This window comes from Octopus sinensis, linkage group LG4, assembly GCF_006345805.1.
Source record: "Octopus sinensis linkage group LG4, ASM634580v1, whole genome shotgun sequence".
Lineage (NCBI taxonomy): Eukaryota > Metazoa > Mollusca > Cephalopoda > Octopoda > Octopodidae > Octopus > Octopus sinensis.
In genome coordinates this window covers 152,980,589-153,000,050 of record NC_043000.1, presented here as the reverse complement: position 1 = coordinate 153,000,050, position 19,462 = coordinate 152,980,589, and the positions used below count along the sequence as shown (strand labels likewise).

Sequence of the window (19,462 nt, the reverse complement as noted above, 5' to 3'; positions counted from 1 at the left end):
TAAGCTGGCAATAGGAAGAGCATCCAACCATAGATAATTTGCCATAAAAAATTCTGTCTGACCCATGCAAGCATGAAACAATGGACATTAAATGATGATGATGTTATCAGGATGTTGAATTGGCAGACCCATTAGAGCATCAAACAAAATGTCTTATGGTAGTTTTTCTGACTCTTTATATTCTGAGTTCATATCCCACTGAGATCAGGTTCACCTCTCATATTTCCAAGGTTGATAACATAAAGTACCAGTCAAGCAGTGAGGTTGATACAATTGGTTAGTCCCTTATTCCTCCAAATTTCAAGTCTTGTGCCTGTATTAGAAACAGTTATTATTGCAAATGGTTACCTGGCTGTGTGGAAAGTATGCATAGGAGTGGCTGTGTGGTAAGTAGCTTGCTTACCAGCCACATGGTTCCGGGTTCAGTCCCTCTATGTGGCACCTTGGGCAAGTGTCTTCTGCTATAGCCTCGGGCCGACCAAAGCCTTTGAAGTGGATTTGGTAGACAAAAACTGAAAGAAGCTCATCGTATGTGTGTGTGTGTGTGTTTGTGTGTCTGTGTTTGTCCCCCTAACATGGCTTGATAACCGATGCTGGTGTGTTTACGTCCCCATAACTTAGTGGTTCGGCAAAAGAAACCGATAGAATAAGTACTGAGCTTACAAAGAATAAGTCTTGGGGTCGATTTGCTCAACTAAAGGCAGTGCTCCAGCATGGCCTCAGTCAAATGACTGAAACAAGTAGAAAAAAGTAAATGAATATATATGTGTGTGTGTGTGTGTGTGAATGTGTTGTGTGTGTGTACCCAGAATTTAAACACTTAGGAAGAACAAAATCAGAAATGTAATAACAAAGAAAGAAGTCAGATTACAATAACTAGAATGGCTTTAATAAAATTAGACCATTTTTGGAACAAAGAAAATATCCCAACAAGTTGAGTATCATCAGCATCATTGTTGTTTTAATGGCCATTTTCTTGTGTCCACATGGGTTAGATGGAGTTCTACAGCTGGATGCCATTACTGTCACAAACCCTTACTCATTTCCAAGTTCAGTAATATTTCTCCATGGCCAGACATGTTTTTGTAGAATATTGAAGATGAAGGACTTGTTTACAACAATCACACAACATCAAGACAAGGAAACACAAGCATAAACATATTCACACAAGTAGTATGATCCCAGCTGTCCAACAAACAGTAATCTTTCTTTTACTTGTTTCAGTCATTTGACTGTGGCCATGCTGGAGCACCGCCTTTAGTCGAGCATATCGACCCCCAGGACTTATTCTTTGTAAGCCTAGTACTTATTCTATTGGTCTCTTTTGCCGAACCGCTAAGTTACAGTGACGTGAACACACCAGCATCAGTTGTCAAGCGATGTTGGGGGGGGGGGGACAAACACAGACACACAAACATATACACGCACAGGATGGGCTTCTTTCAGTTTCCATCTACCAAATCCACTCACAAGGCTTTGGTCAGCCCGAGGCTATAGTAGAAGACACTTGCCCAAGGTGCCACACAGTGGGACTGAAGCCGGAACCATGTGGTTGGTAAACAAGCTACTTACCACACAGCCACTCCTACGCCTATGTAAAACTAATGTAAAACTTTCAGTAACAGTTTGAGAAGCTTTTTCAGTTTTAATGTAAATTATATTTCTCTACCTTCAGTATTTGAGTACTATTTTTTCCCACCTTGTTTTGCATTTGTGCTTACACATGTATATATATATATATATACACACACACAACAGGCCTCTTTCAGTTTTCATCTACTCAAAAGTCTTTGGTAATCCTGGAACTATAGTAGAAGATGCTTGCTCAAAGTTCCTCAGAGCAGAACTGAACCCAAAACCATGTGATTGGGCAGCAAACTTTTCAACCATCAGCCATGCCTGCGCCTTTGGAATTAAATTGGACTGACATGACCAGAATTCAAACTTGGGTTACCATGGTCAGAATATGCAGTGTTAACCACTCAACAATTATGAACACACTGATTCTTTGTCAAAGCCAAAATTTCTCTTTACCAATGCTACTAACATATTTGGAAAAAGCATGAAGGCAACATATTCTGAAATTTCGCTTCTCTATGAAAGTGTGACCTACTGCCTGAATAAGAAATCAAGTGATTCATTAGTATTTTGTGCAGGTAAGATATGGTGGGGACAGTGAGGTACTCAAGCTTGGCAACATGTCTGTATCTACTAATAGTATTATCATGCCAAAAGGTACCAATCTATAACAAAGTAATGATAGTGAAAATTAGGTGCTTAATCCCCAAGGTTACCTACCTACCTACTTACCTTCTGAACTATCTACCAACTTACTTACCAAGCAAGGGTACTGAGCTAAGAAGTGTAGTAAAATTACATACATCATAACAGCAATCACTGAATATACACACACACAAAAAAAAAACAGAAAAAAAACTGATTGTACTCCTCCTCCTCCTCCTCCCTGTGTATTTTATTTATGATGAGTGATCATAAGTTGGCTCACACCCACCTACCCACTCGCCCCACTTGTACATCACATCTAACACCATCACCACTGGTAGGAATAGAGAGGAGAGGAGGATGAAGGCACAACAGGGCTCGGTGGGTAGGAGGGGTTGTCGAAGTGAAGGTGAGAGGGAGCAACCGGAGGGAAAAAGGAGAGGCGTGAGGGAAGGAGAGAAGTGAAAAGGGAGAATGAGGTAATGATGGGAAGGTGAGAGTAGGGTAATGGTAGGGGGCAGGGAGGAAGAACAAGGTAATAAAGCAAAACAACTAAGGGAGCAGGGAAGAATTATAGAGTATCTTAGAATTTCATCTTTGTTCTAAAAGAGAGAAAACAGAGAGAGAGAGAGACAGAGAGAGACAGAGAGAAAGAGAGAGAGAGAGAGATTGAGTCAAAGGAAATGAGAAACACATGGTTAGCTTCACCACTATGGAGTAGCAATGGAACAAGGTAGGGATGGTGGGAGTAAATTCCTCAACCATTCCTCTCCTCACCTTGCCACACAACACTACACTAGACTAATCTATACACAAAAACACAACTGTAAAACCCCACCATACATAATATACACACCAAGATAACAATCAATTTACTGTTCTACATACATACGCTCAGCTATGTACAACTACATACATGCTCATACAAATTATATTTTCATCATTATTGTCATCATCATTATATTATTATTATTATTATTATCATTATCATTATCATTGTAGACTGGCAGAATCATTGGAGCATTGGGAAAATATGCCTTGCAATATTTCTTCCAGCCTTTACATTCTGAATTCAAATCCCACCAGGGTCAGTTTTGTTTTTCATCCCTCTGGGGTCAATAAAGTACTACTCAAGTACTGGGGTTGACTTAATCAGATAACCCCTCCACCTATCAAGTTTTGTGTCTTTGTGCCTATCTTTTATCTTTCACTGGTTTCACTCATTGGACAGCAGCCATGCTAGGGGGCACTAAAGGATATGCCAAACCACTAAATTACAGGCACATAAACAAACCAACACCAGTTGTCAAATAGTAGTGGTGGAAACAAATGTAGTTACAAAGATGCACATGCACATAGATATATAATGGGCTTCCACACAGTTTCCATCAACCAATTCCACTCACAAGACATTAAGTCAACCTGGGAATCTATCAAAGGACACTTTGCTCAAGGTGCCACACCGTGGGACTGAACCTGAAACCATGTAGTTGAGAAGCTTGCCTTGCAACCACATGGTTTCAGATTCTTACAGTGGTGCAGCCATGCCTGCACTTCTGTGAGAAATGATTATTAGTATTTTTAAAAAGCCTTCAGATTGTCAGAATTGTCGGAGCACTGGAGAAAATGCATTGTGGTATTTTTTCTGACTCTTTACATTCTAAGTTCAAATCCTGTTGTGGTCAACTTGCTCATCAGTTCTTTTTGAGTTGCTAAATTTAATTACCTAATCCCATCCCTGCAAAAGTGCTGGCCTTGTGCACAAATTAAAAATTATGAATTGAAATATCACCAAAGTCATCTTTGTTTTTCATCTTTTTGGGACCAAAAAAGCTCAGTACCGGTCATGTATTGGAGTCAATGTAGTCAATAATTCTTCTCAGGCTAATATTTGGCTCTTTGCCTATGCTAGAAACTATTATTATTATTATTGAGTGAGCGAGCTGTGCATGCCATCAAAGTGACACTGGAGTAAAATATACGATGCCCAGTATTCCCATCATGACTACCCATCTAATAAGAGTACACCAGGCACATGCATCACAACCATATGTGTGCGACATGGTGATCTCATATCAAAATAAACAGCGCATGACTTTGCAGGTGGGGCCCAGTTAGAATTTTCTTCTGGTCAAGAAGCCCATCCCACTCAAAAAGTCCCTGAATAAGGATTGTTTAAGGATGTTGAATGAACCACCCATGTTTCCAAAGGTGATTTATCCAAACCTCTAAGAATTCCTTTCAACACACACCTATGATGCTCCCCCACTACTTCTGCTCATGATCAGAGATGCACATATTGTCAGCCACTAAGGGACATGGTCAACTGGTTAAGGTCAAACAACTGACAAGCAAATCTGTGGTATTGATCAGAATATTTGCTGTAGCCCATCTTTTATACCAAGACAAAACAATGTACATGATAACACTTCCAATCAGTTAAGATCAGAAGCCATGAGAGCCACTGTCTGGTACATCGCCGCCGATCAAACAGTTTCTCCTAACAGTAACTAATACAGCAGCTTAAAAATCTCTTCAATTTTCTTTAAGAGATTAAAATTCTGTTAGGAACAGAGTTTTAAGTGTTGAATCTTGTAATGGCCAATCCAACATGATCATAAACAACACAGCTAGAAAACTAACAAAAGCAAGTTTCACTCAAGAATGACTCATTAGTTATGACTATTAGTGCACTACAATTAAATATATGACAGACAAATGCCATGTAATAATCTGTTTCTTGAAAAAACAAAAGAAACTATTACATGCTCAGTGTAATAGTGATTAGTGTCAATTTTTTTTTTTCATTATTTGACTGACTTTTGACTACAATGCAGAGAAACCTTGCAATACATTACCGTCATTATTATTATTTACTTATTTACTGAGATAACAGAATGTAATTAGAGGAATTAGTTGCTATAACTAGATTAGGTGACTTTGGATCCACAAGAATTGAAACAAGCAAAACCACATTGGCAACTTTCACTGGGGCTACCTCCTTCGTTTCTACATATGCATTCATTTGAAGGGTTCTGTCAAGTAAATGATAACCTTCTTGGTGGCACATAAAAATCACCCAGTACACTCTGTTAAGTGGTTGATGTTAGGGAGGGTATTCAACCATAAAAATCATACTGAAGCAGACAGTGGAGCTTGGTGCAATTCTTTGGCTTGCCAGCTCCTGTCAAACTGTCCAGCCCACATCAGCATATAAAACAGATGCTAAATAATGATGATGATGAAGATCAGACTGAATAGCAAGGGAAATGCAACATGGCACCTTCTTTGATAAACTACTGAGGGTTGTAGTATTAAGTGCAATCTTAAACCAGATTACTGTAGAGCTCTTACCTCTGCTGGTGACAAAAGGCCTCTCGCTCAGAGTAAAAGGCAGACTGTATGACGCATGTGTGCGAACAGCCATGCTACATGGCAGTAAAACATGGACCGTGACTGCTGAGGATATGCGTAAGCTCGCAAGAAATGAAGCCAGTATGCTCCGTTGGATGTGTAATGTCAGTGTTCATACCCGACAGAGTGTAAGTGCCTTGAGAGAAAAGTTGGACCTAAGAAGCATCAGATGTGGTGTGCAAGAGAGGCGTCTATGCTGGTATGGACACATAGTAAGAATGGATGAAGATAGTTGTGTGAAAAAGTGCCATACACTAGCGGTTGAGGGAACCTGAGGAAGAGGTAGACCCAGGAAAACCTGGGACGAGGTGGTGAAGAACGACCTTCGCGCTTTAGGTCTCACCGGGGAAATGACCAGAGACCGAGACCTTTGGAAGTATGCTGTGCACGAGAAGACCCAGCAGGACACATGAGTCCACCTGTGCATACCTTCCTTCTTGGGACACATAACTCTACTTGTGAAGACCTGTTGAGGCAAGTGAAAATCAAATCAAATCAAAATCGATGAACATCAATGGAATTTGTATTTTTGTGGTACCAGTGCCGGTGGCACATAAGGAAACCATCCGAAAGTGGCCGTAGCCAGTACCACATCGACTGGCCTCCGTGCTGTGGGCACATAACAAACACCATCTGATCGTGGCCGTGCCAGCCTCACCTGGCCTCCGTGCCAGTGGTACGTAAAAAACACCATCTGAGCGTGGCCGTTCGCCAGCCTCGTCTGGCACCTGTGTCGGTGGCACAAAAAAAAACACCATCCAAGCGTGGCCGTTCGCCAGCCTCGTCTGGCACCTGTGTCGGTGACACATAAAAAGCACCCACTACACTCACAGAGTGGTTGGCGTTAGAAAGGGCATCCAGCTATAGAAACACTGCCAGATCTGACTGGAGCCTGGTGCAGCCTTCTGGCTTCCCAGACCCCAGTTGAACCGTCCAACCCATGCTAGCATGGAAAGCAGATGTTAAACGATGATGATGACTATCCAGAATATGGATCATTGGGTTGCACTAAAGACATTCAACCAGATATATATCATAGATATACTCATGTAGGGGTTGCACATCAACAACAGAAGATACTAGAAAACAACAGCAACAAAAACTACCTGACAATGTATCATTCTTCAAATGGAGAAATTCTCTTTCTGTGATTGTAATAAACACATCAATTAATATGGAAGCACTCCGTCGGTTACGACGATGAGGGTTCCGGTTGATCCGAATCAACGGAACAGCCTGCTTGCGAAATTAACGTGTAAGTGGCTGAGCACTCCACAGACACGTGTACCCTTAACGTAGTTCTCGGGGATATTCAGCGTGACACAGAGAGTGACAAGGCCGGCCCTTTGAAATACAGGTACAACAGAAACAGGAAGTAAGAGTGAGAGAAAGTTGTGGTGAAAGAGTACAGCAGGGATCACCACCGTCCCCTGCCGTAGCCTCGTGGAGCTTTAGGTGTTTTCGCTCAATAAACACTCACAACGCCCGGTCTGGGAATCGAAACCGCGATCCTATGACCGCGAGTCCGCTGCCCTAACCACTGGGCCATTGCGCCTCCACATCAATTAATAACACTGACATGGAAATGTTAAAATTAAGAAGTATAACCATAAGGATTTCTTTGTTAAGGTACAAACCAATTTTTGTCTCCAGATAAAAATGCACTTATTTATTATCAATATGTATAAAGATGTTGGAGTGGTAAAAATTATAGAGAACTAGAATATTACACACAGTCACATCACTGGAAATTAGATGCTGAGATTTACTCATGCCTTGTTCCTGCCAATAACATATGTTATTTCTCACTAAACATTCCTTTCTTTGAATATTTTTCTAGGTAGTCCAGGTCAAAGTTAAGAAGGGTGGATGGTGCAGAGTAGTCTTGGGCAAAATTTAAATTTAGTAAAAGTGAGTTATGAAACTCATTGCATTCAAGTATCCAGTCACATATTCTGCTGTCTAAGACACTTCTACACCTTGCAAAATGACAATTTGGAACACAAAAACACTACGATATCATATGGTGGCCATTTTTGTTCAAAATGTAATCTATTTTTCTGATTTCCTGTTTGTAGCAACACCATCAGCATCACTAAAACCATTATGCCATAAGTACCAACATCAACAGCAATAACAGCTAAAAATAGCAGGTAAAATGTTCCTCAAATCATGCCCTACTGTCTTAAATAAAGAAAACTAGGTTTGCTTGATCAGGTCTGGCCTAGAGCTAACAAACAAGAGCAACAGTGATGATACATTAATATCCCCGTTACTCACACTCCAACGTATCTGAAATACACCAGAAAATGAATACAACACTATTACTCCTTTACACTTACTTTTTGACTCTTTTACTTGTTTCAGTCATTTGACTGTGGCCATGCTGGAGCACCGCCTTTAGTCGAGCAAATCGACCCCGGGACTTATTCTTTGTAAGCCCAGTACTTATTCTATCGGTCTCTTTTGCCGAACGGCTAAGTGACGGGGACATAAACACACCAGCATCGGTTGTCAAGCAATGCTAGGGGGACAAACACAGACACACAAACAAACAAACACACACGCATACATATATATATAAATACATATATACAACAAGCTACTTTCAGTTTCCGTCTACCAAATCCACTCACAAAGCATTGGTCGGCCCGGGGCTATAGCAGAAGACACTTGCCCTAGATGCCATGCAGTGGGACTGAACCCGGAACCATGTGGTTGGTAAGCAAGCTACTTACCACACAGCCACTCCTGCGCCTATACTTCAAATAAAAGTCTAAAGCAATTACCAATAAAAACTAGCACTATCATCAATGACTTCACTAACCCTTAACAACAAAGAATCGAAATTGAACCAATCCTATGACTGGCACCCGGCAGATGCCAGGACCCCTGGACTGGAGATACGTAAAAAGCACTATCTGAATCTTGGCCGATGCCAGCGCTGCCTCGACTGGCGTCCATGTCGGTGGCACGTAAAAAGCACCATCCGAATCGTGGCCGAAGCCAGTGGTTGGCGTTAGGAAGGGCATCCAGCTGTAGAAACATTGCCAGATAAGACCGGAGCCTGGTGCAGCCTTCTGGTGCAGCCTTCTGGCTTCCCAGATCCCCGGTCGAACCGTCCAACCCGTGCTAGCATGGAGAACGGACGTTAAACGATGATGATGATGATGATATGAGAAGAGGAACAATAACTGTCACACTTTGAGCATCTCCACTTTGCTAGTCTCTCTTGTTATTCCCCACTTGAACTTGCTAGCTTACAACAGATGTCACACTCAAAACCAACTCCAGTTTGCTAGTCTCTGATGTACTTACATCCAGAAACTCATAGCATACAAAAGCAGATAGTGTGATCCTTAAGCAGGTAGCTGTAGGATATATTTGAAGTGCTGGATCTGATGACTGCACCCAGTAACTCAACTGACTGCATAAGTGTCACAGATTGTTCCAACGAGGCTAAGCTGTAGATACCCAGTTACAATACCATCATCACAACTAATATCAAACCTAGTAATAAGACCGATACAACAACAGCAGCAACATTAAACAAAATCAACACCACCACCAAAACCAATAACAAAACAGAAACAAAAACAACATAAGCAGTAGAATGATAGCAAGTATAGCTGGCAAGTATTGGGTTGTCCAGAAAGTTTGTGCCGATTTACAGTAGCTTACCTTTCGACTTATTTTAGAACATGGTTGAATCCATAAAATAGGATTTGACTACACCTCCATTTAGAGCACAATGTAAGCTATCTTATCATGGAAGAAGATTTATGTTCCTATAACCTGTTTTAATTCTGTAACCCTTTAAAGCACTTGATGCTTTGGGAACCAGACAAAAATTGCTGCAGCTCGGCTGGGATGTGTTACCCTACCCTCCATATTCACCAGATATTGCTCCTTTGGATTTCCACTTATTCAGGTCTCTGCAGAATAGTCTTAATGGTAAAAATTTCAATTCCTTGGATGACATAAGAAGATACCTTGATGAATTCTTTGTCATGAAACCACCTCAATTCTGGGAAGAGGGTATTTTCAAGTTAAAGGAAAGATGGACACGCATGGTGCAACAAAATGGTTCATATTTGATTGATTAAAAATGCAAATATAAGGTTAAGAAATTTGATTTGAAGCCACAAAGTACCAAGTTAGCTTTCGCTGGGCAGATCCTTTAGATGGAATTATTTTGTGAGTAGAATTTAGTAGATGGAAACTGTTGAGAAGCCCATCATTTAGATGAGATGGTTTGGATTTAAGACTAGACAATTTACACTGGTGCTTGCTCTCTTCATGGTGAAGTAACTCTGCTAGATATAATGCTTTATTCTTAGGTAAGAATAAGCTATTACATCTAACATTTGTCATCCAGTAGAAGGAATTTAACAAAGTACTAAGCACTGCACCCAGTAGTAGCTATGAAAACTAAGTATAGATGAATGACTTGTGAGGACCATGCATGCCTTGTACAAAGATACCATCAGCAAGGTAAAAGTTAGCAATGAGTTCAGCAAAGAATATAATATGCAGATATGTGCAGATCAAGGCTCAGTTCTTAGTCCTCTACTGTATATTATATTTTGCCAGGCCATCACAAAAGAATTTTGAAACTGACTGTGTGGGGGGACACTTGTGATAATTGTTCTGCACAGAGTTATAGACAATCCCTTGTCACTCTTGCTGTCAGAAATGATGCAGCGAACCAGTAACTGAATTGTTGGAAACTCATTACCAATCATACCATTGTTGACCAATTACAATATAAAATAAGTGAAGCAGAACATACCTCATTACCAGTTGACAAGATGGCCACAGTTGGCTTCTGGAAGCATTTGGCTTGCACCACACCAGCAGTTGCTAGAAGTCCAAGTTCTGAAGGTCCAAGTCTTTGGCTCCGTTTCAAGATCTTTTCACCTTGTGGAATATCAGCACCAACAGGCCTGAAGAAGACAAAGCCTTATGTTGAAATCATGGTGTTATCAATGAATTTAAATCTATGTTCCTTTTTCAGTCGAACAAGCCATAGTTACACGTAAGCTTACATTTCTTGTCTTTCTCTGTCTCTGTCTCTATGTGTAGATATCTATCAATCTGTTTATTCATTTCAATTTCCTCTCTTTCCTTCACACACACAATTACACGTATTTTCTGTCTTCAAATGTTAGTGGTTATATTAGTACTACTGTGGAGGCGCAATGGCCCAGTGGTTAGGGCAGCGGACTCACGGTCGGAGGATCGCGGTTTTGATTCCCAGACCGGGCGTTGTGTGTGTTTATTGAGCGAAAACACCTAAAAGCTCCACAAGGCTCCGGCAGGGGGTGGTGATCCCTGCTGTACTCTTTCACCCACTCTTTCGTCTGTTGGCCTGCTCACTTAGCCAGCGGGGTGGCGTCGTTCGAAGGCTAAAACAATGCGAATGCATTGTGACCAGCGATGTGTAGCAACATCTGATGGTCTGGTCGGTCACGTGAATTCACGTGATATTAGTACTACTATCTTCATATTCTCTCTCTCTCTCTCTCTCTCTCTCCCTCCCTCTCTCTCCATAAATACCTATTTATCATTTCTTCATAAGGAAATGAAGCTGACACATGAGGATCTAGAACATGTTTCAAAAATTAGTGACATATATTGCAATTTAATATTTTATAACCTAACTGAAGGGAAAGGGTTGTAGTTTTAAGAGATGGCCATATCAGATCAAAGGGTTGAAGGCAATATGAAAAAAAGGAAAATATTATTGTGGAACTCATATGACTCTTAAGAATCAGTGTTAATGTTTTGCTGCCACCCCAAGGAACCTCAGGAAAAATTCAAGATGATGATGATCATCATCATCATCGTTTAACGTCTGCTTTCCATGCTAGCATGGGTTGGACGATTTGACTGAGGATTGGCAAACCAGATGCTGCACCAGGCTCCAATCTTGATTTGGCAGAGTTTCTACAGCTGGATGCCCTTCCTAACACCAACCACTGTGAGAGTGTAATGGATGCTTTTACATTCCACCGGCATGAGGGCCAGTCAGGCGGTATTGGCAACAGTCATGGAAAAATCATGTTTTTTTTTTACGTGTCACGTGCACACCGGCACAAGTGCCAGTAAGGCGACGCTGGTAATGATCACACTCGAATGGTGCTTTTTACGTGCCACTGGCACGACATATTTCCAATAGTTCATAGAATTAAGATGTTATTCTTCAGTTTTGTGGCTTTTTACTAGTCAGTGAGGACAATACCCATGGCTGTTTATTTTCTTCAGCTCCAACACAGGCCAAGAGAAAGGGAAGAAGTTATCTACAAATTGTAAACCCTGACCTGAATGCTTACAACAGAGTGCTAAAGGCACCTAACGATGAATTGATAGTGCTAAAAGATTAAGTATACCATCTAAAACCTTAGAATGCAAATAGAAAATAGGCAGAAGAAATATTGCAACACACCTAGTCTGATGCTCTAAAATTTCTGCTAATCCAAAACTGTACTGAGCCTAAAAGGCTGAAAAGCGAAACTGATTTTGGCAAGATTTAAACTCAGCTCTGAAAGTCAGAACAAATACTGCAAAGAAGTTTGTTCTAAGCCATCTCTATAATAGAATTGTACGGCTGCGGGGTCATTCCGAAAAGCTCTGTCTGCGACGATTTCATCTCAATCGAAGGAGAGGGGCTTTCTCCGTCCGGGTTGCGGATCCGTGGAATAAGCTGCCGGACGAGATGGTGAAGATGCCAATAACCGCTCGGTCCAAAGTCTCCCTTGACCACAAGTGGCCTGAACTCTTTACATGAACACTAACCTGTACATAACTCCATGTCCCCCTACATGGCCTTGCTTTTTGCTGTTTGAGCCAAAAAATTAACTAACATCTGTAAAAGAATAGCATTAATCTTATTGGGATATTGTGACAAGTGTTTTAAAAAGTATGATTCTACAGCCTATTTCATACAGTAAATTAAAGACCATGATAATATTCATTAGACCAAGCTTACCTGATATCTTGACCTGTAGTTGGTGATTTCTTAATCAATACTTCTAACTCCTCTTTCCCATCATTTGCCTTCTTTAGTAATTCAGTATCTTCCACTTGTACGACTGCATCAGCTCCCTGTGGTACAGGGGCCCCAGTGGTGATACGCATACAATAGGAGGACTCTAGACGGGTCTTCGACTAAGACAAAAACAAAACCAAAACAAAATTATTTTAATATTTACAAAAAAGAAATAGGGGATGCTCAGAGAGTGTTACCACTAGAATAAGAATAGCCTGGGCAAAGTTTAGAAAGCTTCTACCCCTACTGGTGACAAAGGGCCTCTCGCTCAGAGTGAAAGGTAGATTGTATGATGCATGTGTGTGAACTGCCATGCTTCACAGCTTCACAGCAGTGAAACATGGGCCATGACTGTGGAGGACATGGGTAGGCTTGAAAGAAATGAAGCTAGCATGATCTGCTGGATGTGTAATGTCAGTGTGCACACATGCCAGAGTGTAAGCACCCTGAGAGAAATGTTGGACATAAGAAGCATTGGACGTGACATGGAAGAGAGATGTTTGCGCTGGTACGGTCATGTACTATGGATGGATGTGTGAAGAAGTGCCACTCCCAAACAGTTGAAGGAATCTGGGGTAGAGGTTGACCCAAGAAGACATGGGATGAGGTGGTCAAGCATGACCTTCAAACATTGGGTCTCACAGACGCAATGACAAAAGACAGAGACCTCTGGAGATTTGCTGTGACTGCAAAGACCCGGCAAATAAAGTGAGTTCACGGCTGTATCCTCGTGTAACCACCAGCCCCAGCCCATTCAAAAGTATCTTGGATCGTAGGGCGAACTGCTGTGCTTGAGTCAAGTACATCAACATCAAAATAAAAATCAAATGGAAATTGTAGTTGTGATACCCGTGCCAATGGCACGTAAAATGCACCATCCGAATGTGGCCGATGCCAGTGCCACCATTGACTGGCTTCCATGCTGGTGGCACATAAAAAGCACCAACTGATCGTGGCTGCTGACAGCCTCCTCTGGCCCCTGTGCTGGTGGCACATAAAAAGCACTCACTACACTCACGGAGTGGTTGGCATTAGGAAGGGCATCCAGCTGTAGAAACTTTGCCAGATCAGATTGAGCCTGGGGCAGCCTCCTGGCTTCCCAGACCCTGGTCGAACTGTCCAACCAATGCTAGAATGGAAAGCGGACGTTAAACGATGATGATGATGATGATGAACAACAAAACACACACACATGTACATATATACAAACACATATACACACACATAAACACTCACATTGAAAACTGTAGAAGAAATATGAAGATGTTAATTCAAAGACTAACATTATCATGATATTGTTAAGGTGATGATACAGATAATGATGATGGTGTTAGACAATGTAGCTGAAGATGATGATAATCACAATTAAAATAAAGAGGAAGGTCATTATCATCATTGTAATGTTCGTTTATTCCACACTTGATTGTCAGACACTTCTTTGAGACAGATTTTCTAAGGTCAGAGTCCTTTTAGTCACCACTTGTATCCAAGGTAGGTAATACTTCCACATGGCTGGATATGTTTACAGAGAAGATTGGAAATAAACAACACTGCTTATTCACAACCATTACACAATGAGAGAGAGAGAGAGAGAGAGAGAGAGAGAGAGAGAGAGAGAATAGGCGTCTTTCAGTTTCTGTTTCCCAAGTCCACTAACAAGGTTTTGGCTGACCTAGGACTATATAAGAAGATACTTGCCAAGGTCTCACACGGTGAGGTTGAACCCCACATCACATGGTTGAGATGTAACCTTCTTAACCACATAGCCATATCTGACCTATGATGATGAGATAATTGCTAACAAGCACAGATGAAGATAATGGTTAAGACAAGATATAAATGTCCACTGCTAAATTTCTAATCATAATACCTGAAGATTTTTGGTCATACTACAGACTCATTAATGCTGCTGTGCTAACTTGCTGCTGACTGAGTAGTCTGAGTTTTGTTACTCATTTTTGCCAGTTGAGAAGATAGAATTAACATGATGTAAAGTGCATTGCACAAGAACACAATGAGCCTCCTGGACTAGGAATTGATCCCAAGACCTTATGATCAACAACCCAGTTGCCAAACCACTCAGCCATGTGTCTTCTCAGTAGCAAATAATCAAAACTCTCTTCAGTTCATAAATAGCTTCTAGCTTCCCTTGAGAAAATTTTGCTTGTTGCCACTGAGACAGGTAGGATACTGTTCAAGAAGAAGGCTGAATCCAACATATGATAGTCTTTCTGTCTAACAGAATCGCTCATGTGTTATCATATGACTTCAATGATTAGAAGTATTTTTCAATGGGTAATCAATCAGGATGCCTGCTCTAGGAGAAGTGGAAATAAGTGTTGTGAAAATAATGTCTTACCCAAAAGTATTTATGGCATATATAAAGAAAAATGTATACAAGTAAGAATAAAAATAGTCAAAAACTTGGTTGCATAGGACACTTAGATTCTCTCTGAAGCTATTGGCTATGTTGTAAATCACTGCATCTCGCATTTATAGATCTGGAGAAGGTCCTTGCTGAGGAGCCTCACTCTGTGATCTGGTAGTTGTTGAAAGAGCAAGAGAAAGACAAATGGCTAGTGAGAATTGTATGAGCCATATACAAAGGAGTTGCCAGCAAGGTGACAGTCGACAATGTAGTTTCTTCCTATTTATCAAAGCCCTACAGGCCGTAACAGAGGGGCCTAAGACCATCTGTGGAAATTCATATATGATGACCGAGTTCTTAAAGTTGAATCTTTAGTACAGTCAGAAAAATTCCTGTCCAGGATGCAAAACCTAGAATCAAGACACTTAAAAGTAAATTTAGCAAACACTAAAGTATAGGTAAATAAGAAAGAAGACAGGACCTAGCTATCGTTAGGGAAATGGTCTTTACTCAATGTATAGAAAAGAAGTAGGTAAGAATTCTATATACTAAGTGTAAACAAAAAATGTACAAATGCTGTAAAGAAATCACTGGCAGATTATTGGAGACTGTAAGCTTAGTATATGGGAGATGTACAGGGGCAGTAAGCACTAAAAGCACATCAGAAATAGATTCTATCAACTGCTTGAAAGACTTTCTAGAAGTAGTTGAAAGCTCCTGTTACTAAGGAAGGCAACCTAATTAGCAGTGGAGGTAGATGTTTCAAAACTAAACAGGTTAAGTTCTGGGAGTTACTACCTTTACTGGTAACAAAGGCTTTCCTCTATCAGTGTTGGAAGGCAGAATCTAAGATGGTTATATATGAAGTGTAACACTGACTGCCCGGTAGTGAAATGGGGGAATCCACTGTAGAGGACTGGAGAAGAATAGAAAGAAATGAAGGAAACGTGGTCAGCTGCATAATGTCAATGAATGAGATAATACGAATGAGCTGTTAGAGAAACTGAGTATAAACAGAATCAGATGTAGTCATCATTGTTTAAGGTCTGCTTTCCATGCTAGCATGGGCTGGACGATTTGACTGAGGACTGGCGATCCAGATGGCTGCACTAGGCTCCAATCTTGATTTGGCAGAGTTTCTACAGCTGGATGTCCTTCCTAACGCCAACCACTGCAAGTGTAGTGGGTGCTTATGTAGTGTGTGAGAGAATATTGTGCTTGTATATGTATGTGGTATGTATGGAAGATGACAGCAGAATAAAGTAGTAGATAGAATTTATCAGAGAGAGAGAGACCCAGGAAGACACAGAATGAAATAGTAAAGACTGATGGTACTGAGTCTCATGGAGAAGATAACAAAAGACCAATGATTGCTCACACAGTTGTTAGAGGAGACCTGCCAACCTGTACGAGGATAGTAGTAGTGATGGAGGGTGGGAGGCATAATATGCATATGAACATGTGTGTGTTTGTGTGTAATATATGCATTACATATATATGTATGTCCAACAAATAATGTGAGTTCATGGCTGTTTCCTGCACCAGCTTCACATAGAAGCCCCAGCCCTTCCAAAGTGCCTTGGATCGCAGGGTGACCGGCTGTGTTTGAGGAGACATATTGAGTCAAGTACATCAAATGGAAATTGGTTGCGATACATGTGCTGGTGGCACGTAAAATGGACCATCCGTATGTGGCCGATGCCAGTGCCACCTTGACTGGCTTCCGTGCTGGTGGCACGTAAAAAGCACCAACTGATCGTGGCTGTTGCCAGCCTACCCTGGCACGTAAAAAGCACCCACCACACTCATGGAGTGGTTGGCATTAGGAAGGGCATCCAGCTGTAGAAACACTGCCAGATCAGAATGGAGCCTGGTACAGCCTCCTGGCTTCCCAGACCCCGGTCGAGCCATCCAACCCATGCTAGCATGGAAAACGGATGTAGAACGATGATGATGATGATGATTATATATATATCATCGTTTAACATCTGTTTTCCATGCTGGCACAGGTTGGACAGTTTGACATGAAGCCGGCCAGTAGAGAGCTGTCCAGACTCTAGCTGTCTGTTGAGGCATGGTTTCTATGGTTGGATGCCCTTCTTAATGCCAACCACTTAACAGAATAAGTTGGGTGCCTTTTAGGTGCCACCAGCACAGGTGAGTCTATGGAGCACTAGTACAGGTATGTTAATGCAGCACCAGCACAGGTGCATTAACACAGCATCGGCACAGGTACTTTTTAAGTGGCACCAGCACCTGAAAGGACAAGCCAGTACATGTGGAAGACAGTTTTATCAAAGACATGATATCTCTAGTGTTGGTGCCATAATAACTGCCCAGCAACTGTTGAAGGAGCAGAGACAATGCAAGGGTGAGAGAACCATTTAATATTGGCAAAGATATGAAACCTTTCTAGGGCTGGAGCAATGAAATGACAAAATGCATTCAGTACATTCTGTAAATTGACCAGTGATAAGAAGAGATATCCAGCCATAGAACCAACCCAGATCACTATATATCAGCCTCCTCTGGCCCCTGTGCGAGTGGCACATAAAAAGCACCCACTACACTCACGGAGTGGTTGGTGTTAGGAAGGGCATCCAGCTGTAGAAACACTGCCAGATCAGACTGGAGCCTGGTACAGCCTCCTGGCTTCCCAGGCCCCGGTCGAACCATCCAACCCATGCTAGCATGGAAAACGGACGTTAAATGATGATATATATATATATATATTATATTAAATTAGAGACAAAACCACTATTATGCAAATCAAACAAAGAAAGACTTAAGCCAATACATAAATTATTTCATAGTTTAAAATTCGCCAAGAAGGTTTTGAAACCACCTGAAGAATGTCTCAAAGATGTGCTGAAATAAGACATGAAACGATCGTAGTGGTTATTTATAATTGTTAAATTTCTAAATTTATATAAATAATTTATGTATTGGCTTAAGTCTTTCTTTGTTTGATTTGCATAATAGTGGTTTTGTCTCTAATTTAATATAATATAATATTTTACTATAAAATTGGATTCAATCCTAAATCTGGATTTATTCCCTAATATTTATTATATATATATATATATATATATATATATATATATATATATATATATATATATATATATATACATACACACACACACACATATATGATTCTGACTTGTTACCACATCTTGTTGAACAGTCCAACTCATGCCAGCACAGATGAACATTAAATAATAATGATGAGAAGTGCAATAACTCTGAATAAGAACTGACTTGGACCATTTCCAGTATGGAAACAGACACAAGACGATGATGGAAGCTGCATTTCAAAGACTCGTATTGGCCAGTTATATAACACAAGAATATACACATAAATATATGTAATGTCATTGCAGATGTGTGTGTGTGTGTGTGCACCTGTACATATGAGTGTGCACTACCAGACTTGACAACTACAGGGCAATGAAAGGAAGATGTGGAATATGAAAAAAAAAATAGTTTCTAAAGGACTACACTAGGACAGTCTTTGGAGAATGGAGGAATTCTACCATTCTTATACAATACAGTCTGAAAAATTAAACATTACCATATTAGTTTGTCTATTCTGAACCAGAACAAAAACAAACTCAGCATGCACACACACACACACACACACATGCACATACATACACACACACACATGCACATACACACATATGTATTTATGTTTATTAAACAAAAAGTAAAGAATTCATCAGACCATGAAGAACTACTGTTGGTTAAGATTTACGACTAACTCTACCAGAAAGTTACTATTAGCAGACTGTATAAATAAATGACAGACAATATACATACATATATATACATATATATACATATATATATATATATATATCATAAATACAGCTAACAAACAGTTGGTGGTTGCCACCAATTGTGCAGACTTCTTTTAATAGCATCCATTAAAATCTAGAATTTCTTCCAGAAATGCTGAGAGAGGAGAGAGGCAACACTTGTGATAAAACTTTGGTAATTATGCTGAAGACCTTGTAGTTCATGCAAGTGCTACTAACAAGAACAAAAAACAAAAAAAAAAACAGCAGCAACAAGAGAAAGAGAGAGAGAGAGAGAGAGGAGAGAGAGAGAGAGAAAGGGGCTAATGCTAAAAAAAGAATAGATCACGCTGTTTCATTCTGGGTGTTTCTTCTTAGCATCCTCCTTCTCTCTGATGCAACATTAAACAATATTAAAGTTCTTCATTCCTCTGCTACAATTCTTAGAAAAATTTCTTTGAATAGTTTTCCTCCTGGAACCCCACTTCCATATTTCTGCCAGCATATCTTTACCAAATTTTTTGGTAACCCCAAACTGTATGAATGCCTTTAAACAACCTTCCAACTTTCAGTATGCCAGAACTATCTTCTATAATAAAAATATAA

At 40.5% G+C, this 19,462-nt stretch overlaps 1 protein-coding gene across 1 annotated transcript in view; it reads right to left on the bottom strand.

The window, feature by feature from the left end:
* LOC115210672 (gephyrin-like) overlaps positions 1–19,462 on the bottom strand; it is a 177,343-nt gene that overhangs the window by 40,055 nt on the left and 117,826 nt on the right. The window contains exons 12-13 of the mRNA XM_029779333.2: positions 12,629–12,807; positions 10,430–10,583 (exon numbers count right to left, since the gene is read on the bottom strand). Coding sequence (XP_029635193.1) covers positions 10,430–10,583; positions 12,629–12,807 — 333 coding nt within the window. The remainder of the gene's footprint in view (positions 1–10,429; positions 10,584–12,628; positions 12,808–19,462) is intronic.